Raw genomic sequence first — 27,847 nt, 5'->3', positions numbered from 1 at the left:
TAGTAAGGTTCTTGACTTCAAGCCTTCAATCAATCTTGTCATTAACCTTTAAAATACTTGCCAAATCTTTTCATGTAGAAATCTAACTATAAAATAATTTCTGGACAAACCCATTTTACTAAAGAAATTTATTTGAGTACAACACTTGAATGATTTAGGTGGTAAAGGTGGTGTAGCAGTTGGTTGTGTGCTATAAAAGAAAATAGGTGGAAACTCAGTTACAGTCGACTTCACGTGAAGTTGATAGGTGGACTCAAACTTGCAACTTCTTAATTGAGTATGAGGAGACTATGCCATTTGAGCTATTACTCATTGACTTTTTTTACCAAATATATGAGACTCGAACCCGCAACCTCTTAATTGAGTATGGAGAGACTATGCCATTTGAGCTATTAGATAATGAATTCTTACATAAAAAATATGGCGTGAATTAAATAGATGATATATTAAAATAAACGATGTCCTCTTATTTCATGGAAATTAAAGCATATTACTACTATCTCTTCCGTAGCTTCATTTGTGTTCATATTCATGGTGTAAATAAATTGCTTCTCATGCATCTTAATGGAAAAATTCAGCTAAAACGTTAGTTAAAGAAGCTAAAATAGAAAATAAAAACTAAAATCAAACAAATGCTTATATTTTCTATTCACAAGTCCTATTTATAATGACTTTAAAAAAGTTCATCCTTAAAGTTCTTTATTGAATAAAAAGGAAGAATGTTAGGGGCCAGCAATTTTGATGTTTTGTAACCATCAATTGGTCATCAATAGTGTTTTTAATGGTGTGAGATTACATCTAATGGTGAAAGATCACTCACTTTTATTTTGATGGTTAAGTGCTGGCCAGAAAATACAAAAATTGTTTGCTTCTTAGATTTTTCCTAATAAAAAATGTTATCTTATTTATTAATAAAACAAATTCTAATTTTATATTTATTATATTTTATATCAATAATTTAAATTTAAAATTTAAAAATTAAATTTTTTTTATTTTTTTATTTTTTATTTTTAATAACAAATTAATTTTTAAAAGATACGACACTTCTTAATTTTCGCGGAAGACGTTATCATTCATTCTTATAAAATATTCTTAAATTTCTTTTATTGGTACGTCAAGTTTCAAAATGTCAAATTGCTATGGAAATTGAAACAACAACTATTTCTTTTTTTTTTTTTTTCTCTTTCAGAAAATGACAACTTTTAACGCCAGAAAGTGAGAATTGAGAGTTTAAAAAACACACGAAAGGTCATCTAACCCAATTCGGTATACTTCCATCGCCGGGGGCCCACACCACCGAAAGCCACCCTCCTAATTTTGTGGATGAAAATTCTCGTATAGATAATTTTACGTGAATTTAATAGTTAAAAATTATTAAATAATTTAATTAATTTAACAAAATTTTTATTTAACGATTTTTAGTTATTATTTTATATAAAATTTATTGCACTTAAATTTCTACAAATCTTACTACACAAGTCGGCAAAAGATTATTGCCTTTCAGGCCATTATTGCCTTAAATTATGCCACATGGAACTATCATGGATGATGGAACCTGGCATAATTAAATTTCTTTTCTTTTCTATTTTTATCTGGTAGTGTGACACAATCATTAATTCATTCATGACATTTTGTTTCTTTGTTTCTTTTTTTGTTTGGATATTGTATTTTAAAAATCTTGGTTATCTACTTTCTACAATTTAAAAAAATTTAGAGACAGTCTTTTTAACATAATACATCATGTATATTATCTCTTTCTGATAATTTTGATTTTTGACATATCACTACGTGGCTTGTACTCGTTTGTTTTTTGACATAATTAAACTTATAATTTAATTTATATAAAAATTAATTATCAATTCGATATCTAAAAAAATTATCTGTTGAAGAAAAATCTTTAAAAAATATTATCAAAAGTAATTTTTAAATAATTTAAAAATAAGAATAATCAATAAATATTATATTTTTTGTAAATATAAAAAATTATATTCGAATATTTAATTCAATCATGATTTCTATTAAATAAATTTACTATTGGATAACATATTTAGCTCATAGCAATTAAATTAAACTCTTAAAATTTTAAATGATTAATTAAAAATCATTATTAATTATTAGATAATTGAAATATAAAATATTTTTATTTAGCAAAGAAAATAAGACAAGAAAAATGAAAACCAAACACACAATTATGAAGTAAAGTATACAAAAAATTAAATATAATTTATAATAACTGTATTAACAAAAATATTTTTATATAAAAATAATTATTATTTAAGATAATATGTATTTATATTTTATCTATTATTTTATGAGTTTAATTTTAATGTATTGATAGTGTAAAATATTTTATACAGTTATATAATTTTTTTTAGATGACAATTTATACAATTAGTGTAAAAGTAGTTTTTTTTTTATATAGTATTATGTCGTTAGATGCACGTGTAAAATTACTTTATGAATAATTAATTTAATTTATTTATGAACAATGCTACATAGTCAACAATAATTTGCACCTATATTTATATATATTTTATATATAAAAAATATATAATTTATATTTATATTTACTAAAATTTTATACACATAAATCAATATAATTTATAATTATATTTTTTAAAATTTATACATATAAATTAATAAAATAATTATTTAATATTTATACCGAATAAATGATGACAAAAAATAATAAAAATTACTGGCGCAAAGAGCTTCTCTTTATTTATTTATTTATTAAACTGTGGGGTCAACTAATTAAGACTTTAGAAGAAGAAGGCATGTGGCAGCATATGTAGGGATGCATGATAGACCCGCGACGCATCGTATCGAGAAAGTCATGGAGCATAGCTAGGGCGGTTACATGTAGTTTTGGTTGGCGCCTCGGTGTCCGCCACGTGTAGAATCCGTTGCTCCCGCTATTACCTTCTCTCATTTTCAAATGCCCAAACCAAATTGTCAAAATAAAAATAAAAATGCCATCATAATCATTATGATTTGATTTACCATTTCTAATTGCAATTTATGCACCATAATGACACCGTGGACATGAGTGTGTCAGAGAAGAAAGAAAGGAAAAAACGTTAAATAAGAGAGAGAAACAGTTTCAACTAATGTTGATGATGATGATTGTGTTTATGCTGTGAGAAAGAGAGAGATTCGCCATAATAATAGATTCTTCGCATTTTCAAACGCGTAAGAAGAGGAAATAATTCACAAAGACTTCTTTAGGGTTTTGATTTCGTTCTTTGCCTTTCAATCAATCTCTTCTGTCATGTGACGTTGAAGCAACCAACACCATTTTTGCGTTTTACGTACAGTTTTTGCTAAGAAGAAGAAGAAGAAGCGTTCATTCTTCATTCGCTTCTTTAATTTCTCTGTATTTGCATTTTGCCGTTTCGACTTCACCGGTTTCGCTGATTCAGAGATCGGCGATTCTTCATTCACATACGCCATTGTTGGTACATTTTGCTCCTTTTTATTTATTTATTTATTTATTATTTTTGAAATTTTCTTTGTTGTTTCTGCTTTTCGTATTCGAAATATTATGCTGCTATTATTTAGTTACTCTTCGAATCGTTTAATTTATTTATTTCAATTTCTTAAAGCCTGCAATTGATTGGTTCAGGGATATTTTACTCCGGCAATCATTTCTGTTTCTGCTGAATTCTGTTGTGTTTACTCGTTTGATTGCAGTTCTAGCTGCTGCATTTTTTAAAAATAAATAAACAAATATTTTTGGTTCAAGTGATGGTTTGGAAGAAAATAAGTGGTTCTGACTTCTGAAAGCTATGTTTAGTTTGAGCTTCGAATATGTTTTGATTAGTTCAATTGTTTAGGAAGTTTGATAATTTCTAGTGGTAGTTTGTAGCAGTGATTTACTAAACTGCTTCTTCTTCTAGTGTTTGCTGGCTTTCTAAAGCTACCTCTCAATTATGGCCACCCTCTGAAATTCTTCCTGAATAGAAATTAGTTGCAGATTCAATATTCGATTGGTTTATTTATCAAATTGACAATATTTATCAGTTTGCATCAGAAAAATAAACAATATTTATTTTGTATTTTATTTTATTTTTTCCTTCGCCCCTTCGCCCCAGCAGGGGGTACACAATCATGCATGCAACGGGATTGGTTGTTAGCTAAAAGAGTAGTCCTAGATTATACTCCACTTCTAGTACAAGTAACCACTTCTGGGCAAAATTGAATATTTTAAAGTAAGCTTCTCATTTGGTAACTTCAAAAGGGATATCTAGAAGTTTATGATACTTCCAAACTGTTATATATTTAATCTGAAAGAATCATAGAATCATAATTCTAGTGTTCTGTTCTTTCAAGTTCGATTCTTTCGCTCTAGGTACGTGGATTCTTTGGTTCTCTGTACTTTTGCCTATTGTTTGAAGGTGCAGACCTCTCACATCTTCCTCCATCTTAACTAAAGAAAGGAATAGGTCATTCCATGTTGCATTCCTGTATGTTATATTTGTACAAAGAAACCCATTTCTTACCTAGGCATTTTCTTTTTCTTTTAATTTGTGCTCTTTCAGGTTATGGGCAGAATTTGGATTTCTAATGTATTCCTTCTTAAGTAATGGGATGCACAGCTGCCAAACTTGCCAGCACAGTGAGCAGGGATGGAAGTTGCTGCTCTGTTGACTTCTGCCGGAATTAATATCGCCGTGTGTGTGACACTCTTTTCAATTTATTCAGTATTAAGAAAACAGCCCAGCAATTTTACTGTGTATTTTGGACGAAGAGTAGCCTCTAAGCGTTCCAAAAATGTTAATTTCTGTTTGGAAAGGTTTGTTCCCACGCCTAGCTGGATATTGAAAGCATGGGAAACAACCGAGGATGAGATACTCGGCATTGGTGGCTTGGATGCTGTGGTTTTTGTCAGGATACTTGTGTTTAGGTTTTCACTCCATCTAAAGTCCTTCCGCTTTTGTTACTTCATCTTTTACCTATTTGGTTTCAACACCATTTTATATGATGCAAATAAAAATAAATTCTTTTATCAACATATTTCAAAGCATAGGCTGAACAAACATTCTTTGTCCATCTTGTGATTTTACTAATGGTTAATGTTCTATTGTCTTCTTCAGTCTTCGAGTGTTTTCCATTGCTGCTGCTGTCTGCCTTTTTTTAGTGCTTCCAGTGAATTATCATGGTAAGGACAGGTTGCATAAGGATATACCTTTGGAGTCAATGGATGTATTTACTATTGCGAATGTCCAACAACATTCAGAGTGGTACGCACTATCTCTAATTTTTTTTAGTTAAGTGCAAATTATTTTAATTTTTATTATTTTGTTAGAATAGCCAATAGTGTGTATATGCCGAGAACAGTGATAGAAACATATGTGCCATGAAGTTTGTCGTCTAATACTCTAGAACATCAATTTGGTTTCTTAATGTTTCATATAGACATCAATTTATTTCCCCAATGTATATTTAGGTGTCGACTTGTGGCTTGCTATTTTAAAAAGGCAATTGGGTGTATTCTATGTTGCATGGTTTACAAGGACCAATATGAACATTTGTTCTAATACATGAAATGTGTGCCAAAAATATTTGTAATTGGAATTTCTTAATATCTTAGTATTCTGCTCTTTTTTCATAATTGTACTCTTAAGTTATTGATAAAGTAATGATTGATGATTTTATACAGGAGTACTCCTCCAAACTGGTTACTCAAATGTGATATTTATTCTTTTACTTGATTTCAGGCTTTGGGCTCATTGTCTCGCATTGTACGTCATAACGTTCTCAGCTTGTTCTCTTCTTTTCTTTGTAAGGATATGAACTTAAAATTCTCAGTTTGTTTTTGGTTTTACTTTTCAATTCTTAAATATGACTAATCAAGTGGTGGATGCATACAGGAGTATAAAAGCATCGCTAACTTGAGGACATTACATATTATTGGAGCCCCTCCAAGTCCAAGTCTTTTTACGATTCTTGTCCGATCAGTTCCCTGGTCTCCTGAAGAATCATACTGTGAGACAGTGAAAAAGTTCTTCTCATCTTACCATGCATCAACATATTTGTCACACCAAATAATCTACAAGTGTGGTACAGTTCAAAAAATGAAGGTGTGCTTCTCCCTTTCTTCTTTTTCGTTTTCTTTTCCTCTGTAACTTCTGCATGATATTTTTTTCTTTCTTTGTTTGTGTTTGTGTAAATTGTGTTATATCCTCATCACTTAGTGTAGTCATAAATTTGGATGTGTGTATATCCATTGCACTGTATAAGGCAATCATTTGGTTGAAGGTTGACTGAACCATTATGACGACTTACAATTGAAATGATTATCTGCATTTCTTTCATTTTCTGGCTTATTCTTTGAACTTGTTGGAACTTTCATATTCTTCTATCTCTTCTGAAGTAAAATCACAAATATTATGAATTCTCTTTATATGAAATGGAAATACCTTTTTCTTTCTAACAAATATGCACCACTTTTGCATTTTGCGGGTTCTTTTAGATGGAAAGAAATCGCACATCTCCTTGACTCTTCTCTCTTTTTTCCTTTTACTTTGGCATAAAATTGTGGTTTGTGCTAGTGCTAAATTTCATTTCCTGGATAATGGTCATAGTTATGGCTTTCATTGGTATGATATCTGAGGAATTTCTCAACATCTATGTAGTCAATCTTTATGTAATGGATATGGAAAATATACAATGTAGGCTGTTGTGTTGTGACTTTTAAGCGTTCTATTTCAGACAACCAACCTCCCTTCCCTGGGCTTGGGCTTTGACTGCAATTCCAGAAGTTCAAATCCATATTTATGCTGATCCTTTACAATATTTGGAGTTTTTTTTTTCAATAATATAAACATGTAGCGCTCTTCGGACAGGACAGCTACTTACACTGTTGTGTGTTTTAATCTTCTTCCCCAGGATGATGCCGAACATGTTTTTAGAGTACTTAAAGATGGTACAATGGAAAATACCTCCAAGCCAATTTTTACTCATTGTTGCTCTTGTGGAGGAAACACAAATTCTTTCCAGATGATAAATGTTGAGAGGAATAGTGCACTTGAGTCAACAACCAACACTAGCCCGGATTTGGATATGAGAAAAAAGGTAATGTTTTGGCTGAGATTTAAATAATTATTCAGCTCTTATTGTAATTTATTATATAGAAATTTAAAGAATTTAAGATTTTTTGTTCTTAACAAATTTATTTTCCCCACTAATTTGACATTTACTTTTTCGGTTTTGATACAGGAATGTGCAGCTGCTTTTGTGTTTTTCAAAAGTCGGTATGCTGCTCTTCTGGCTTCAAAGATTCTTCAATCATCAAATCCCATGCTATGGGTGACAGATGTAGCTCCTGAACCCCAAGATGTTTACTGGTCTAATATTTGCATACCATATAGGCAACTTTGGATCCGGAAGATAGCTACACTTATAGCTTCTATTGCCTTCATGCTAGTGTTCCTTCTCCCTGTCACATTTGTACAGGGCTTGACTCAACTAGACAAGCTTCAAAAAATGTTCCCTTTTCTGACAGAGATACTGAAAAGGTACGATGTTTCTGCATATCTATCATAGACAAGTGTTGTAGACTACTATCCGCATTGCATGGATATTCTTCTAATGATCAACAAAGCACGTGATCCTACATAGCACATTATTAGATGAATATGAAACTTCATTTTAATAATTAACAAAACAAGCTTTGACGCAAAATTACCATAAGGAAAAGAAAAAGGTACTGATAAAGTTTATGTTTAGGAACAATTGATCGCTCAACAGGATAACTATGTTGAAACAGTGGCCCATGAGTCAACACTTGTTAACCAAACCAAAGAGATGAATCACATGTGTAGTTAATCATCAATAAATTTTTTTCAAATAATTTCTTTTTGTTTAATTTTCTGAATTTTTATCTCTGACGTTCTGGTAAGGCAGTAAGCTAAGTTTTGCCATTTTTGCTGCGTGACTGAGAGATGACATTCACTGTTATTCCTTTTACTATGCATATTTTGAGTTTATAATTTCTGACATAAGCAATGCTAAAATTTGTATTTATGTATGCCAAACTTCTTCTTGTAGCATTAACTTGAAATAATATAATCATAACCAAGATGTGGAGTATGGAATGTTGGTATTTTAAATTATACAATGCAAAAGATTTAACTCGAAATTGACTGTTCCCCCCTTCTTTTGTTTCAGCAAAATGGTGAATCAGGTGGTGACTGGTTACCTACCAAGTTTGATCTTGGTTTTATTTTTGTTTGCTGTTCCACCTATGATGATGCTCTTTTCATCACTGGAAGGTTGTATTTCCCGAAGTGGAAGGAAGAAGAGTGCATGCTGGAAAGTCTTGTACTTTTTAATCTGGAATGTATTTTTTGTTAATGTCTTTACCGGATCTGTCATCAGTCAACTCTCAGTCTTCTCTAGTGTAGCAGACCTGCCTGTCCAACTTGCGAAGGCAGTGCCATCACAGGTGATATATTTTTATTCGAATTGTGATCCTCTGAAGTGGGGATCTCACATTAGAGATAAGTAAGAGAATTTTACCATTGGATCAATAAAATTAACTGATATATAACTATGGAATAGTGTCTATTTTAAGCTACGTTACACATTCCTCGTTTCAATTTATTGTTTTGGTTACCGTATAAACTAATACATGTTCTTGTTGACATGATTTTATGCACTTGACTGCAACATATATTTGAGCAGAACCGGATAATACACAGTTATTTACTTGATTCCCTTTTCTGGAGATTTTTAGTGGAGATAAATCGGTAAGTCTTGATTATTGATTCACTTGATTGTGATTTTTATGTTATGCAGGCCACCTTCTTCACAACATATATTTTTACATCTGGCTGGGCAAGTTTGGGATGTGAAATTATGCAAATTTATCCACTCCTATGCAATTTTATTCAGAGATTACTCAAGCTTAATGATGATTCACAGAATGGAACCCAAAATTTCCCTTACCACACAGAAGTTCCAAGGATCTTACTATTTGGATTCCTTGGGTTCACCAATGCTATTCTGGCTCCCATAATGTTGCCTTTCTTAATAATCTACTTTTTCCTTGCTTACCTTGTTTACCGAAACCAGGTTTGTACTTCTGCCTTGTGTTTGTTTACCGCACTAAACTTCCCTAATTTGCATGTTGGAATTTTTTTCTCGTTTCTTTTGTTTTATTTCATTTAATGCATTAACATAATTTACCATACTTTTTTATTATTTATAATGTTGAAAATATCTTTTTTTTAAATATATAAATTGTAACTTCTAAAACAAATGTTTTTTTAATTTTTTAGTGCTTTTAGTTTTACTTTTAAAATTTTGCTAAATGTAATAAAAAAAAATTCGAATAATTTAATGACATCCAAACAAGTTCTAAAAGATTAAAAAAAAAATTTTTTTTGTAACAACTTAATGGTTCTCAAACAAGTTTTTACTTTTTAGTCATAAATAAGTACTAGGGTTTGGGTAGTAATTTTTCCACAATTGTATATGATATGAGATGGAAGCTATTAATTATCGAGCAATAAGTTGAGGAAGGGACTGCAGATTGCTACATAGGTCATGCGTACCTTATTCATCACAAAGGAGTTTTTTATGATAGAAAGGAAAATGATTACTGGAACTTACATAAATTCTTATTGCTTGCATGGGACCTTTAAGTACAAGTTTCATGAATTAGAAATAAAACCGTATATAGATTGATTCATAAAGGGTTGAGGGTCCTATTAGAGTATGATTGTTATACCAGGAATACTAAATAGTCAGAAAATTACAACCAGAATTTCGATATGAAATCATGGGACTCACTTCATCTAAGAATACAACTCAGTTCTGATTGTCTAGTATGTTTACAGCTTCATATAATCCAACAAGTCTCTTAGGTTCTCTAACGGAAAGAGTTTAATTGGGGTGGCGTAGATGGTCCAAAAAAAAGAAAAAAGAACAACCAAATAACAAATATAGAGATGTATGCCTGCATCTATGCATATTATGTAGTTGAGTTCCTCTGTTTCTGGAATAATTTGCTAGCTAGCTGAGGTGATAATTTGTTTTTTATCTTTGAATTTCAGTTTCTGAATGTGTACGTCGCAAAATACGATAGCGGGGGACAGTACTGGCCAATTGTTCACAACACAACAGTGTTCTCATTGATCTTTGCTCAAATTATTGCACTTGGGGTGTTTGGAGTGAAGCATTCACCAGTGGCATCTGGATTCACCTTTCCCCTTGTAGTTGGCACTTTCCTATTTCACCAGTATTGCAGACAACGATTCCTCCCATCATTTAAGAGCAACTCAGCACAGGTAAAACCTCTCTGCCATTTGCCATTGTCTCTCATTCGCTCTTTTTTTCAGATTAACTTAGTTTGTTTTAGACTGCCATTGACATGGATCGGAGAGATGAAGAGAGTGGAAAGCTGAGAGAGATTCATCAGCACTTGCATTCAGCCTACTGCCAATACGGTTTGCTGCATGACCCGGACCTACCCCGATGCTTCAGTCATTGCGACCCTGACGAAGAGGATGCTCAGTTTTCTCCACAACGTAGTCTGAAAGGTTTCCTTTTGTCTAATATGCTTTTGATTTCATATATTAATTTTGATTCACCATAAGTATAATAAATCACTTGATAGTTGAGACTACTACCATCACGTATAACTTACATACCATAAATAGAGTAGAAACTAATCAAATCCTATAGTTTTTCAGTTTTCTCTCTAGATAAAAGGATATTTGTGTAGCTATATTAACTTCGCTGCTTGCTTTTCAGGGAAGGAGATTCTTAAAAAAGAGAAATCAGGGTCTTTCCATCGCACTTCGAGTACCAAAGCAGTAGTGCTTGGTGGGATGTAAATGAGTTCTTCGCCTTGTACATTTGTATAAGAAACATTCCCGTGTTTTATTCTTTTTGAGTTGTAAATATTTTTTGTTTAGATATTAACTTCCTCTAAATCCGAATATGTAAAGAAAAAAAAAGGTAGTAGTCAATTCCAGGCAGCTTAAAAAGATAAAAACATGAGGAGTTAATGTAATGGCTTACAAATGTCAATACCTTCAATGCGAGAAGGGGATAAAAACTAGCGTTCGTTATGTCTATACATTTATATTTATAATAATAATATTAATATTAATAATAATAATGATACTATAGCATAGCAAATTCTAGTAAATGGTCCAAATTTTTTTTTTTGGACGTGGGTCCAAGTAAGTTATACGTTGGAAATTTTCTATGGGAATATTCATTCTCTTTAAAGAATGCACAAGTTTTGAATATAAATGCTAGTCCATAACGACTTTGAAAAAGGGTACATGAATGAATTTCGCATATATATAAAACTTTTCCAAAGAATAATGCTACTAGGGCTTGGAAAAAAAGTTAATTAGTTATCTTCCTTCAACTTATACAGAGAAGAGATAAAAATTCAACTCCACCTAGAGAAAGAAGGCGAATTCATAGATGAAATCTTGAATTATATTTTTTATCATTCATACAGGCCAACAAAACATGATATCTCTTGATAGTTAAATGGCATGCTAACAATGAATATCAGAAATGTGCTCCTTTAGGTATGAGGCATCCACTTGAATAGGCAGCATAAATAACCAGCCCACAAGAGCAAGACAATTGAAACTTGAAAGGGATTGGTGGCTGCTGGAGATCAACTCATGGCTGCTGGAGATCAACTCATACATGATAGCAGATACAGTTAAATCGATTGCCGGATCAAATGAGCTTGATGGCTGATATTTACGGAAAATAAAAGTACAAAACCAGCATTAGTCATTAAAAAGATCCGGCAAAAAAAATCATGAAGACTCCAAATTGGAGGTGTTGTTCTCTTCTGACTTGTTTGTTGCATTTTCCATAGATTTTCTCCAAGACCACAAAACCTGCATCAAGCCACCATTTCCAACATGCAAGAGAAATACATGTGGTTGTATCGCGAACCTAGTCGATATAAACTTGACAAACACAAAAAAGCTGTATAGACCCAGAAGATGCCATTTCAAATCCTTTTCCTGACAGACACAAACAGTAGGGGATTGTAATTAACAAATGTACTAAAGAAATGGGGATGAAACATTGGAACTGCAAGGGCATAACTAACAAAATTCAAAGTATACCTCGGATTTATGAAACAGTTCTTGTGAGATCTCCTTCAAGAAATCGGCCATTAGGCAGCCAACAAAGAGGCCAACTGGCATTATTAGTTCCCGATTTATGGAAAATGTATATACAACATCCGATAAAAAGCCAAAAACAAAAAATAGAACAAGAGACCACTTCGCTGCCTCTTGCACAAGAAAAACTACTCTTTCTAGAACTATCTGCTCAGCTTTTCTCCAGGGAAATTCTTGAACTGATGTTGGTATTGCTGCTCTGAGTTTCTCGCCGAGGACTCCGAGCTGCATATTAACCCCGTTAGGCTCATTATGGTCTGCCGTTGACACTTTAATTTTAACTGAACGAGTTTGAGTACAAAATATTCTGTGGGGAAGATGTATTTCTGAGCATCGATGGGCTTGGCAGGGTTGGCACTGAAACAGATTAACCTGCACAATGAATGAAAGATACTCCTATTAAGAAATGAGCACTTCCAACAAATGCTGAGGCACAACATAATCCATAAATTGTTGGAACTACAACTTAAGTTGATTTGATTCCCTTGCACATAAATAATATAAATATATTAGGCTGCATTTGGAACGAGGGGCAAGACACTGAGCCAAGGACACTACTGTCCTTTCTTTTGAGATGCACACTAGGACAATGATTTTCAATCCCACCATGTCTCTCATGATCTCATTCTCATTCTCACTCTCGGTGCAACCAAACATATTTGTTTCCTACAGTGTTCATGTATTTTTGTGTCTATGGACATTAATCAAATGCAACATAAAAGCAAAACGCCAATAGTGTACGCTTAAGCGGAATCCTGCACCGATATTACATGGATAACAGCCAACATCTTGAAGAGTTACACGATGATTCAAATAAGATGTAGCCTTTAGTTGATGGATTATGGAAATAAGGTCACGGATTCAAGAAACCAGAGCAGCACATCACTTCCTTCATATACTCTTCTATTTCTATTCTATTTCAAACCCAAGGGAAGTCTTAGTGCAACACAAGGTTGCCGCCTTGCGACCAAAGAGGTGACAGGTTTTAAGTTCTAGAAGCAGGGACTCTACTCGATCGTGTAAGGCTGCAGATATGTACACTCCCCAGACTCCACCAGATAGGATCCTTGTGCCCCGAACCACCCTTTATTATTTCTTTGAAACCTATTCCTAGGGGGAAATATCTCTACCTCACTAAGATCAATGTCTATCTTCAATTCCTGTTGTTAAAATATTGGCCAGCCACTAGAATTAACAGCAGAAATTCATATCTACAGAAACAAGCCCTAACTCAAAGGATAACTTCAAACCTAAGAATGAGTGTTGCTATGTTTGCCTGATTAACAAATTATTGCATAGTTCAAACCTAAATCTTTCAAAGAATAATATGGGAAGCAAAAGATAACTTGTTCATTTAACTGATGAAATTTATATAAAAAATTAACAGAAAGTCTAGTCAGTATTTGAATAACTTGCTTCAGCACAAACAAAATAAGCTGAAATGTTCTTCCAGAAATGTAGTTTACAACTTAATTTCATGAATTGAGAAAAAAAATTTGCAAGACACGTACCCGTAACTTGGGAGGGGAAGGAATTGCAAGAGAAGGAATAAGCACCATCCTTCAATTGTTCGGAATTGCAATTCACTGCATCAGTATCTCGTTGTTTTCGGTAGGGTTTATCTCCTGCAGATTCTTTTTTTTTTTTTGGTATGAATCTTGCTTATCAATAATGGGCCTATTGGGCTAAAGTACAGGCTTCAATTAGTATTTGTTTGGCCCAATAAATATAATCGACGGCCGAGCCTTAAAAGTTATTAATTAATCAACGTACAAAAAAAAAGCTATTAATTAATTTTTATTTATTATTAAAGAGAAAATTAAAATGACTAAAATTAATAAAAATAATTATTTATATTTTTAATAAAATTAATAAAAATATTTATATATAATTAGAAAGATACTTAATTCAAAATAGAGGGGGTTAAATATATATGGTATTTTTTACTTTTTAGTAGTCCTTATAGTGGGCAACTTTGATTCTTTGAAACACAAATATAGTGGGTCATTGTCGGTTGTTTTATTATTGGAATGGATACAAATACAATGCACAGGTATTAAAAAATGAGAAAGTTTAGGAGAAAATATTTTTATTAAAATTTAGTTAATACTTAATTAATAAAAAAAATAAATAATTTTATATTATTAGATAAATTTTATATTATTAAAAATATTAATAATAACTAATTAATGATTACAAATCACAAAATTTACTGATCCTATCGCTCTTGCTAGAAAATTTGTCTGCAGTCATTTGAATTCATTTAAGAAAATGAAGTTGCCCAATGAAACACGTTTGTCAGGTCTAAGAGGAGGACTCAAGTTTTGAAAAATTTACATGCTGGTCAATGTCGTAATCATGCATAAATCAATATCAATATAATAATAAATAATAATTAAAGATAGTGACTTTGATCTAATTTAAGAAGGATCATTTTAAAGCTAGCTAAAGTTTTCAGCATGCCATGTTTAGTTGAACTTGTTTCTTGAGAAATGTTTGGTAGACATATTGTATACCTTTTTTTTTTAAATCTATTATATCTATTATATATCTCTAATTTTAAAGTTAAAATATGTCACATATTACTTTTTTATTATAATTAAAATCAAACTTTTCCTTCTAAAATTAAGGAATTTTCTTCTCTTCCCTACTAATTTTACAACCAAAATGTACCACATGTCACTCTCTCATTATAATTGAAATTAAATCATTCTTTCCAAAATTAAAGAATTATTCCTTCCTCTTTACTAATTTTCAAGGTTCTGAAAGCCGAACCGGTCATCGAACCGCTTTAGTTACTGGTTCGCTGGTTCATAGATTCAACCGATTCGACCGTAGTTAAACCGAAAAAACCGTTTTATAATAAAATAATAAATAAACACATTAAAACATAATTATAGTCTAATATAAACCTTAAAATATCATCAAATTAAAGTACTACATAAACCAGAATATTATGATCTCATTCAAGTACAAACTCAAAAGTCAAATAACAAAAAAAAAACAACCGAACATAAAATGCCAAAATCCAAATTTATCATCAATCATCAAAATCCGCCATAAATCACAATGTTATTGATACTAATGCTGCATGTCATTAATTCTGGTTGGAGTCATAAATTAAGGAATGGAATAATATATATCCTCCTGCTTTCAATTTGCTTATTGATTCCGTAATACAGTATATATCTGTTCACCAGTAACAATTTATCGGTATCAATTTATCATCAATCAGTAGGAGGATTGGCGTTGGGGGAATGGAAGGACCTTCGAGCACGACGAAACAGGAGGATTGGAGGACGACCACGATGAACCAAGCGGCAACAGTGCGACCAACGGCGGCGCGATGGAGGCTAGGGTTGTGTTTTGGGGAGAAACAATGAGAGTATGTATAAGACTGAGGAATCAGGAATGGGGCTCGAGAGGGGGGCAAGGGCTTCACGTCACTTAGGACGACACAGCGCGACGGCAAGGAGTGGTGGCGGTGGCTGCGATTTCCACTGCTGACTTCGCGATGTAAAGGGTTGCGCGAATCTCCAAGCTGGCTCCACAAACTTGCAACGGTGAGTGATTTCGACGGAGGTGTTGCGACGACGGCGGTGGCTGGACGGAGGTTGTGCTGGAAACTCGAGATGGAGACTGCATGCGTGGCCACTGAGGGAGGAGCAGGAGCATAGAGGAGCTCTGGACAGTGGCTGAGTGTGAGAGAGACAGAGGCACGTTTTCGTTAGTGCTGGAGTTAGGGTTCGGGGTTCCTCTACACAGCCAAACGACGGTGTTTTTGCAAAATAAAAAAACCGGCCGAGTCACGGTTCGGTTAGACCGGTCAGTTTCTGGCCGGTTCAACGGTTCAATAGCGATTTTAGAATATGCGGTTTTGACATCTGACCGATTCGTTTTTAGCGTCAGTTTACGGTTCATTCGGTTCGACCGGCCATTCGAACTGGTTTTCAGAACCTTGCTAATTTTACAATCAAAATGTGCCACATATTACTCCCTCATTACAATTGAAATCAAATTTTTTTCTCCAAAATTAAAGAGTTCTCCCCTTTTCCCACTTTCTTTCTCTATTTCTCTCATTCCTTCAACCACTCTATCTATTTTATATATCATTATCAATATCAATAATTAATTACTAATTTGACAATCAAAATGTGCAACATGATTTTTTTAATTGCATTAAAATTAAAATTAAAATATTAAAATTGAAATTGAAATATACCTATATTATATATTATATATTACTATCTAATTTAATAATCAAATGTGTCACATGACACTCTCTTATTAAAATTGAAAGAAAATATTTTTTTTTTCAAAATTAATAAACTCCCTTCCTAAATTATCTATCTATCTCTCTATTTTTCTATTTATCTCTACTATTTTTACTCTATATATAATTTATATTTTATATTAGTAATTTGACAAATCAAAATATGTCATCCGATATTTTTTTACAATTAAAATAAAAAAATTTCTTCCAAAATTAACAAACTCTCACTCTCACTCTCATTCTTCATCTTTATCTTTCTCTCTCTTTTTTCTCATTCTCTATTTTTCTATCTTTCTCTTTTACATAAAATAAAATTAACAAAATAATATAATTTAAAAAATATATTATTATTATTGTTATTATATACATAATTTTTTAGTTTTTTATTTAGTTTTAAATTTTCACCGCTTATCTTTTTAATCTATATTTTCATTTCTCTTCTTTCAAATATGAGTAAAGTATTATTTTTGTCCCAAACGTTTGGGGTAAATCCTATTTGTGTCCCTAACGTTTAAATCGTCCTATTTGTATCCCTAACGTTTGTAAAAGTGATTCAATGTTATCCTGCCGTCAATTACACATCATGAACGCTTTAGTTTGAGTTTTAAAAATCTCTTCTTGAAGTTAGAATACAAATGTCTGGGATAGAATCGATGATCTACTCCCAAAAATAGCTCATCAAATGTTGAAACTAATTCCTACAACATTTACATAATTCACTTTTCTAAGGACATAATTGAATCTAAACACAAATAGTGGGTATAATATTAAAATCGAACACATCCAAGTGAGACCTAATTGAGAATGAATACATCCAAGTGAGAATAATCGAAAAATATAATCTGATTTGTTAGTATAATTGATAGTAGGATAACATTGAATCACTTTTATAAACGTTAAGGATACAAATAGAACGATTTAAACATTAGGGACACAAATAGGACTTACCCCAAACGTTGGGGACAAAAATGATACTTTACTCTTCAAGTATTTATTACATATAATTTTGAGAGAATATTAATGTTATAATTAAAAGTTAAAATCAAGATTCAATTATTTTTAAAAATTAATTTTGAGTCAATTTTATAACTATCAGTATAATTTTTTTATACTAATATTTAATTATATTTTTATATACATAGAGAGAAAAAAAATATTATTTTTAAATAGAAAATATAAAAATTAATTATTTCTATTTGTGCAACAAACTTAACAGTTAACACCTAATTAAATGTAAAAAAATACACGTTAAATTATTTTAAATGTTAGATAACGAATGTTAAAATTAATTATTAATAAAAAATTAGACTTTTTTTTATCTACAAATACGTTAGTTTTTTTAGTCAGAGACTTTTGTCAACTTACGATTTTTTTTTTTCCAAAAGTAGTTTGATTTTATAAATTTTTTGTGTCATACATAATCTATACTGTCAGAACAAAGTAGACCGTAGTTTTAAAAAATTTATATTTCCATAATATTATTACAAGTAAAAATACTAGTAATTATCTAAACACACAAACAAATACATACATAATACATATATAACAAAATAATAAATAAATACTTAAAATTAAGTGAGTTGAATATACGTAAACTAACATGTATTCAATTATCACAATCAAATTAAAAATCTTATTTGAAAAAATAAATACCGTCTTAATATTAAAAAAGAGAATTATTTTAGAATCGAATATAATTTTGTGTTTTCAAACTGATATTTTAAGAAGAAAAAAGTATTAAACACAATATTATTTCAGATTTCATTTATTATTGAGTAGTGATATGAACTCTACTTTCAATAAAGAATGAAATATAAATCAACACAATATTTAATATAGAATCTACCATATCTCTTAATCTTATGCTAAAACCGAAAGAAGTATTATGCATGTTTATTTAATTTAATAATACTATAATTCTTTTTTAGATATATTTAAAAAAAAAAACAGTAGTCAAATATTTTCAAATAAAATATCAAAATAGTTAATTAATACTTATAATATTGAATATCATATCTATCATCATCTTTCCAAATTAGTTAATACTTACTATGTTATACAACATATTCTTGTCATAAAAAAAAAATAAATAAAAAAAAAAAAAAAAAACACCACGGACACACATAAACATGATAAGAGAACATGTCGTTTGGCTATATTTTGGAGCTATAGACCAGAGTTTAGGGACTCAATCACGGAATATTATTTTGTTGTGTTTCTCAATAAATTATCATTTTAATTTGTAATTTTGTTGCCCTAACTCTTGAGTTTTGTTTTGAAGTCTTTGGTTTTATGTATTCTGATTGTTCCCTCCTGTTTCTTCTGCCTTCCGGATATTCCCTTTAACTTTACAGTGCGAAATTATTCCACAAGTTACATGAATTTTAATACTTAATTAATAATTAATTATTTTTCTTCTTAGGCGTGTCTGTTTATATATGTCAATGTAATTAATATTTAATATCATTCGTGACGTGTTTAACTAGCTGATTGACATTACTGAAATTATGTTGTTAATTTTTTAGGATAAATCTTATGTTGTTTATGTTTTACAATGTTTCAGTTTGATTCTAGCTAGCTAAAAGCTTTAATTTTGATGCCCTATTATCGTCCTAATTAAGTATGCACTTCTATTTGTAAAACCTTCAAACAGAATCATCAAGTATTTCACTTGTATGACAACAACAAACAACAACAAAATTTTATCTTATTGTGTGAGATCAGTTATATAAATTATACGATAACAAATCATTTGATGTATTGTATTTTAAAATAAAACTATTTTTTATTTTATATTTATCTTTCATCTCATTTATCTTTTTATTTGAATATTCTACCGATCAACTTTTTACATTTTCAAACAAGTTAAGATGAGATTTTATTATATTTTTAACAATAGACACTACTTCAAGTTTTTTTCATATATATATATATATATATATATATTTTGTCCATATATATGTAGCTACTACTTATTTATCTCAACGTAACATTCTCATTTCTGCGACACTTAATCTATATATTTAGACAAAGTATAATTTAATAATGTAAATATTAAATAATACTCTACTATTTATGTTCACCATCTTTTATCGTACTGTCATTAGACCATATATATTGGACGATAAAAGGTGGTGAACATATATATATGTTTATCCAATATGTTTACCACCTTTTACTTATATTTTGTCTAAATATATAGTCTAATGACAAAATTTATCTCTAAATTTTAAAGATATTTTTTTATCACATATAAAATAGACATATCCTATCACTTTAATAAGCTCACTTGAATTTCATGTTTTACATATTCTTTAATTTTTTCATTCTAGCATGTGACAAATATGATATTAGATAACAAAATAAAATCCATTTATGTTAACCGTACATAAAATTTGAAATCAGTTTTGTAATTTTGTTTTTTTTTTTAATTTTAATAATGTGTTTAATGTGAGTTAAATTTTAAAGTAGTTTTTAAATTTAGTGTCGTACACTAAAATTATTTTTGAAATTTTAATTACACTAATTACATTATTGAGATTGACAAAAATACACCACTTAATTAGTTTCTTAATCATTTTTTATAAGCGATGTGGCTTGATACCTTGATGACGCGAGAGGTGATCAGTGACATGTAGCATACTGGCGTAGACAGATGTGCCACATGTCATAATATTAATCCCTAACTTTATATTAAGAGACTTATTTTAATATTTGAAATTGAATATCATGCACCAAATTAATTCCTTCACTAATTTTTTCTCCCTTTGTTTTATGAATTCAAAATTCTCAATATGCACTAATTTTAATTTTTTTTCACATAATTTTTTATTAAATACAAATATTTTTAAGATTTTAGTTTTAATTAGACGAAATTTTTACTTCCGTGCAATAAGAAAAAAAAAACTACACACTCCTTATAAGATCATTAGTTCAGATGACTAAGTTAACATCTCTCTTTATAAATATCTTAACAAATATATATAAACTGTTACTAATTTATGCATTGGAGTCTCTTACAAAAAGTGATGGATCCAAAAAAAATTTTACAATGGGAGAAAAATATAATAAAATTTAAGTATAGATATATTTTTTTTGACTCCCACAATACCCAACAAATTAAGGACTAATCAATCATGAATTTGAATTCGATTTAAAAGTATGTAATTGGCCAATGAGTTGTTATACATACAAGATGAAATTCGAACTCTCAACACTTACTTAAGCGAATGACTAAGCTGTTTATTCGACCAATCCAAATTGGTTTAGATATATTTAAAATTTTAAATTAGAACTATTTATACATGTTGATAAAAACTAAAAATATACACACAATCATTTATTATTGTATTTAAAATAATAAAAAAATAATTTTACACACAGTATAATATTTAAAATAATAAAAATAATAATTTACAATGACTTTCTTTTTATTTTTAACATGACAATATTATTTTTTATATATATTCTTAAATTATTATTTTATTTTTTATTATTTTATATTTAACTGTTAAGTCTATTTATTATAGTCTTTATGATATAAATAAAATTTTTAGCTAAAATAATTACTATAATCAAGACTATTTTAATAATAAATATTAATATAGTATATTAATATGTAGATAATATATTTTTATCTTAAATAATTTTTTTAAAATTAGTAATAATTTAAGTTGTATTTAATTAGAAAAATAAGTTTTAATTTAATTATTAACTAATTAATTAATATAATAAAAATTATCACTATTTTTTAAGTTTATTTATTTATTTTTTATTATTATACTAACTCAAATTTAATAATATAATTATTATTATATATTAAGTTTAACAAAAAACATTTAACATAAAATACAAGAAAATTATTTATATTTTATTTTAGAACAAATATAATATAATAAAAGATAAATGTATATAAGTATTATTATTTTTTTAAAAATTTTGTGGGAATAAATGCCCTTTCTTTATTGTATGTGGGTCTGTTCCTACTTATAAGTACCTCCAATTACCATTTTAAAACTAACATGTCAAAAATTCTCATAATCATTTCTAACTTTTTTTTATCTAACTCATTTACACACAACTGATTTTAAGTACGCTTTTATAACAATGAATATGTTATTTAATAATAGAGTTATATCATTGATTTAAAAAATATGTTTTTAAGTCCAAAAAAAATGTATTTCATAGAAGCATTTAATTTAAAAAATTGTGTATTTTGATATTTTTGAGTTTTTTTTGTTAAAAATATATTTTTTTTATGAAAATAAAAAATATATTTAATCAATTATATAATTTTTTTAAAAATAATATATTTATATATTACAAAATTTATTAATGTTAAATTATTATAAAAAAATTATATAATTAAAACTAAAATTTTAAAAATATTTTATAAAAATAAATTTCAAAAACCACTTTAAAAGTTAACTCGTCTAATATTTTATTTTAAGACATTGCAATGTGTAGTAATATTAGAAAAATAATACGACAATAATTTAAAGTTATTTTATTTAACTTAACTAATATTTATAACTACACATTTATTTCATTTCATATTATTGAATTATTTTAACGATAATTAAAAATATAAAATAAAATAAGTAATAATTAAATAATGTAAGATAAAATAATTTTATACTATTTTAGATTAATTTTTTATTATTTCTCAATTTTTTTTTGCGGAATGTGAATGATTATAAAAAAAGAAATATATCACAGTGCCGGATGGACACACATAGTCAAATATGTATAATAGGAACATAAAACAGAGAAAAAAAATTAAAAGTAATTAATAGCAAGAAAAATTATAATTTATTATTATTATTATTAGTGTTAAAATAATTAACTTTACATATAAGAAATCACTAAATTAAACTCCCTATATAATAAGAAGTGAATAATAAGTGAGATCAGCCATGGGCCAATGTTTGAAACATTGATTTAACAAATAATTAACCTATTCAATTGTCAAATTATGTCAAGCTAAGTGTCAACTGATGTTAACAAATCATGACCATATAGTCAACAAATATTCATCTAAATTATTACAACTGTTTTCAACCAAATAATGTATAGGCAGTCAGCTAATGATCTATATAATAAGATTATGATGACTTCTCTAATCTTTTTATAATTTAATCAAACTTGCTACTGAAAATAGGAGATCTTGAATACTTGGATATGTATGTAATCATGTAAATATAAATAATCGATTCATTTATACTTTTCGTAGTTTTTTTCACACCTAATAACCTATAAGCAACAAAGTCAAAAGTTTTTTTTTTAAATATATATAAATAAAAAAGCGAGAGGTTTATATTTTCTATAGCCAATGATAGGTAAAAGTCAAAACAAATAGAAATTATTACTAATTTTTATTTAGGAAAACACTTAGGCAATGACAATAAATATATTGTATGTGTTGTATATAAAAACATAAAATTTGTATCTATCAATTTAATTTTTAAGTTAAGATTTTAGGACGAAAACATAAAATTATTGAAAAATTCTCCACATACAAGCGTTTTTTTATACAAGTCTTTATAAGTGTACCTTCTTCTTCTTCTTGCGTACGTTCTTTTTCCTCTTCCTCTTTCTCTTCTTTTTCCTGTAACTGTTTGGGTGTATTTCTGTAATTATTTGGGTGTATTTCTGTAATCGTTTGAGTGTATTTCTGATGTTCCATTATCTTCAAATTTGGCAAGAAACTCGTTTTCATGGAGGAAGAAGAAGAAGAGTCGTTTATAATGCATGGTGAGTAGCGCGCTTTGGAAACAGGAAGTAGTTGAATAACGTGCGTTTATTTACTCTTGAATGTGAGAGTGTAATGCGTGTTTTTTGTTGGGCTTGTACCAACTTGTAAGACTTGTAAGCCAAAAAAACTTGTATATGTAGCAGATCTCAAAATTATTATCTATAATTACTAAGAGTATTTTCCAATAAAAAAAAAGTAGGTAATCAATTCTTTTCCTGCTAAATCTTTTAATAAATTAGCCTACTTTATAACAAAATATTAAATAAAAAAATATTTAAAATAATAAAAATATTTAAAACTTAACAAAAAAATCTAAAATTATAAAAAAATCATCTAAAATCTAACAAAAAAAACATATAAAATCATTAAAAAAGATATTTAAAACCTAATAACAAAATAAAAGATTTAAAATCATAGAAAAAAAAATTCCAAAACCTCTCTTTTAAATCAAACATATCAAATCATATTCTCTAACACGTGGGTGCCTTAAGTTATCAATGCCACTTCCTTGAATGCATTTGAGTTTTGATCTGTCCATAATTACAATAATGTTGTTTCTAATTATTATACACTTTTTTGGACAAAAGTAAAAACTTATATACGCGATTGTTTTCATGTAAAATTACTAATTAAAAATTATTAAATGAGTTGATATGTTTGACTAAATTATTATCTAATAATTTTTAACTATCAAACTACTCTTTAACATATATTCCTAGAAAAGATATTTAAAACTTTTAAAATTTAGGTGTAAAAAACATCTAAAATAATACTTTTATTTTTAATAGTTTGCTTTCATTTAGTTTTAATAATACATTTCCAAAAAAATATTTAAAATCTCTAAAACATAAATATCCGAAAATCCAAATATCAAAAAAATAAAAAACATCAGAAATGATGCCTTCTTTTTTAATAATTTATTTTTATTTATTTTTTATTGTATATTTCCAAAAAAAAAATCTAACACCTCTAAAATGTAAACATTTAAAATCCAGATATAATAAATTAAATATCGCAAAGTGATGGATTTTTTTACTATAATTAAACGAGTTTTATTGTATTCAGATTTTGGATTTTTTTGTTTGGTTTTGGATGTTCTTTTATAATTATTTTATATTTTTTATGTTAAATTTTGAATTTTTTTTACAATAATTTTAAATTTTTTTTCATTTAATTTTAAATGTTTTTTTATTAAATTTTAGAGATTTCTTGTTATTTGATTTTAGATATTTTTTTGACTTATTTACGATCTAACTAATAGTTGATTATCATTGGCTCGTAATCTAATTAGCTTCCTGACATGATTGTTTCAATAAAAAATGAAAACTATTTTTTGTATATTAGAAAAAATATTAAATTTTTAATATATTATTAAAATAAATTATTTAAAATTTTTTATTATGAATAACTTTAATTTATGTTTTTAGAATACATATTAATTAAATTTTAATATTTTTTATTCATAATAATTTTTATTCTCAAAAATTTAGTTACCGTCTTCATCTAATTACAGTTCTCGCCAAATAAATTTTCTAAATTCAACGCATATAAGAGTGAATAACACATTGTTGGATTCCGATCCCACGATCTAGTGTTTAAAATTCAAGTTTTCAAGAAATAATGAGAGGGGACCTGGGTCCATTCATTTCTAAATAATTCAAACAAATAAAATAGCTTTAAATATATTGGATGCCACTGAGATTATTCAATCAAACTTGTTGAGACGTATCCAACTCTATATTTGACCCAAATTGAAACCGCATCAAATAGAATAACCCTTGAATATAATTTCTAATTTAGGAACATTTTACTTTTGAATCAATCCGTCTTTTGTCCATTTAAAAAAAAAAAGGATCACTTAAATAAAAGATAAATACTTCGACTATTATTTTAAAAAAATATAATTTTTAAGTTAAAAAATTTATTAAATAATAATAAATTAAATTTTTAGGGATTTTTTTATAACTTTATGAAAATTTTAAATCTTCACAACGAACTCTAGTTCAAATAGTATAGTCTTTCTATACTCACTAGGTAGCGTTTAGTAGAAAGACAGAGACGGAAAGACTGAGACTGAGAGACAGAGATTGAAATAAATTTAAGTATTCTGTTTGGTACAAAGTGGGAGACATAAATTGAAACAAGAATGAAATTCTAATTTAATTTGTACAAAGAATAAAATTGGAATTAATTAATTGAAATGAAAGTATTTTAGGTATAAAATGTTATTAAAATTTCAGTCTCCATCTCTAAAAATTTTAGTCCCATGTGTCCTTACTTTTTGGAGGTACTGAAATACTAAAATTTTGATGACAGAGACACAAATTTTAGTACCAGTCTCTGAATCAACAAACATGATATTGAGTCTCAGTCTTCCAATTTCTGTTTCAATACATCAAAATAAACGCTACCTTAAAGATTGTGGGTTCGGGTCTCCCTATCTTTAATAAAAAAATAAAAATATTAAAGGAACAAATTTTATTTTTAATTTTAAATTATTATTTATAATATATGATTCCACAAATTTTTTTATAAGACTCAAAATAAAATGAAATTAGAACTACTATTAGAAATGCTATGATAACCTTATATTATGGTCCATTTTATTTAATTTATAATGTCTTTCTTCAATGAAATTACCTATGTTTGTAAAAAGAGCGGGAAAAAGAAAAGTTGTGTCTTTGTATGTTTTGTGATAATATTGATCCTTCTATCAATTATAGATAATGACATGTCATAAAATAAGTTATGTCACGTATCCTAGTTTTTTTTTTATTTATATTTTTTTTTTTACTAAAGATATGAGACTCGAACTCACAACCTCTTAATTGAATATAGAGAGATTATGCCATTTGAGCTATTACTCATTGGCAAAACTATAGAATATGATCAATCTTTCATAAACTAATTAAAAATATTTTGTCTTCTAAAAACGAAATTGAAAGCATAATCTTTTAACAAGTATTTGAGTTGAGGACAATTGGTCCTAGTGAATAATTGCTGGCACCGGATAAAGTTTGAATTTGAGTGTATGGGACCTCTCTAGTCTCTACATAACTTCAAAGCTAAATGCTTGATTGTTAAGTCAAAAGTCATTGGTCTATGCCGTTAATTAATTAGCTTTATATATGGTAACTGTGGACATGTAAATTTGAACAGTTTTGTGGTAAAAAAAATCCATTATTAGATTACTTTATATTCTTACTACTTATATTTGTCTATAGAGAGCCACTCACGTAAAAACGGTAAAAATATCTTTTTTATAAATTTATTTTTTAATAATTAAAATTTAACACATATAATTGATTAAATCGTATTATTTTATCAAAATTAGATTAGATAAATTGATCTGATCGAAAAATGGTGAATCAAATCTTAAACTGGTCTAAATTAATATTATTTTTTATAAAAAATATCTATAATACCTTATTATAAAAAAAACTAAAATATTTTTATTATATATATTAATTTTAAAAATCTTAAATTTTAGTCCTTTATTTTTTATTGTAGGATTAGGATTTAAAATTTTTAAAATTAATATATATATAATAAGAGTATTTTAATCATTCTCTATAATAAGGGTATTATAGTCATTTTCATAAAAAAAATTAATTTTGATAAAAATAACATAATTTAATCGATTATATATGTTAAATTTTAATTACTGAAAAATATCTTTAAAAAAAGATGTTTTAAGCATCTTTATTTAAACGTGACTCTTGTTCTATATCCCCTTATTTGTATGTGCATGAAGTTAAAAGTAGAAAACTAGTGAATTTTATTTATTTGGAATAAAAAATGTTATTTTTTGTATTATAATTCATATATGAACGTATATAATAGAAAGAAAACAAATTGGCAAGTGTTAGAACATGGGAGAAAAAAAAAATCTAGTACTTCTAAAAATAACATTTCTGATCTTAATTAAGTTAAGGAGAGATAACAAAGTCTTCTTTAACTATTTAAATTTGACCAACTTATTATTAGTTAATTAATGTGGTAAAGATTTTGATCCTTTTAATCTGTTCTAGGTTCGAGATATAGGAATAAATCATAGAAGAAGAAAAAAATTGAAAAATATCTGTCCCATATATAATACTTCCGCTAGATAAATCAGATTAGTTAAATTTAAAATATAGGTAATACATATTTCTCTATTAACCAAATATGTCAAAAGATTATATTAGTCAAGAAGATAAAAAAGCGATTCATATTTAATATATAATTTATAATAAGTAAGTCTGAACATGATTATTAGTTAATGACCCGAATATATTATGTATGGTGTTTTTTTTTTTTTTTTGGTTCCTGGGAATATATGTATGGTTAGACATTTTTTTTTCTTAAATTATGAGTGAAATTTAAATTTAAAAATTTTAGGTGATAATAAAAAAATTATGTCATTTAAATTATAATTTGTTGGTTAGACACTTCGTGAGAACTTTGGATCAATGGAATTACTAAATACACTGTTTGACAACTTATTTTGAAGGGTTTAAACTTTTCAACAATGTAACTAACACATTTAGGGTCTATGTGCCTATCTATCTAGAGAGAGAAATTTATTGCATTGGGTAAATAATAATAAGTTGGCTTAAATTATACAACAAAAATACCATGTGTAGAAGTCAAATCGGTAATTATATA

At 28.2% G+C, this 27,847-nt stretch overlaps 2 protein-coding genes across 3 annotated transcripts; one reads left to right on the top strand and one right to left on the bottom strand.

The window, feature by feature from the left end:
• The first annotated feature begins 2,996 nt into the window (after nt 1–2,996).
• LOC107605568 (hyperosmolality-gated Ca2+ permeable channel 2.1) lies at nt 2,997–11,131 on the top strand. 2 transcript variants are annotated; one of them, XM_016307480.3, is made up of 12 exons: nt 2,997–3,458; nt 4,542–4,906; nt 5,097–5,243; nt 5,721–5,784; nt 5,874–6,083; nt 6,892–7,077; nt 7,222–7,520; nt 8,173–8,449; nt 8,803–9,078; nt 10,062–10,295; nt 10,367–10,547; nt 10,762–11,131. In XM_016307480.3, the coding sequence occupies exons 2-12, from the start codon at nt 4,629–4,631 to the stop codon at nt 10,842–10,844; spliced, it is 2,235 nt and encodes a 744-aa protein (XP_016162966.1). In that variant the 5' UTR covers nt 2,997–3,458; nt 4,542–4,628; the 3' UTR covers nt 10,845–11,131. The 2 variants fall into 2 exon arrangements, with proteins under 2 accessions (XP_016162966.1, XP_020960939.1); XM_021105280.2 differs by having other exon boundaries at nt 3,315–3,454.
• Nucleotides 11,132–11,423: 292 nt separating this feature from the next.
• On the bottom strand, nt 11,424–13,807 carry LOC107605567 (uncharacterized). Its single transcript, XM_016307479.3, has 3 exons — nt 13,685–13,807; nt 12,117–12,545; nt 11,424–12,011 (listed from the first exon to the last, which is right to left on the bottom strand). The coding sequence occupies exons 1-3, from the start codon at nt 13,730–13,732 to the stop codon at nt 11,799–11,801; spliced, it is 690 nt and encodes a 229-aa protein (XP_016162965.1). The 5' UTR covers nt 13,733–13,807; the 3' UTR covers nt 11,424–11,798.
• Nucleotides 13,808–27,847: the final 14,040 nt, after the last annotated feature.

Source organism: Arachis ipaensis, chromosome B6 (genome assembly GCF_059453495.1).
Source record: "Arachis ipaensis isolate K30076 ecotype BB chromosome B6, ASM5945349v1, whole genome shotgun sequence".
In the NCBI taxonomy this organism is placed as follows: Eukaryota; Viridiplantae; Streptophyta; class Magnoliopsida; order Fabales; family Fabaceae; genus Arachis; species Arachis ipaensis.
This window is presented reverse-complemented; position numbering and strand designations above follow the sequence as displayed.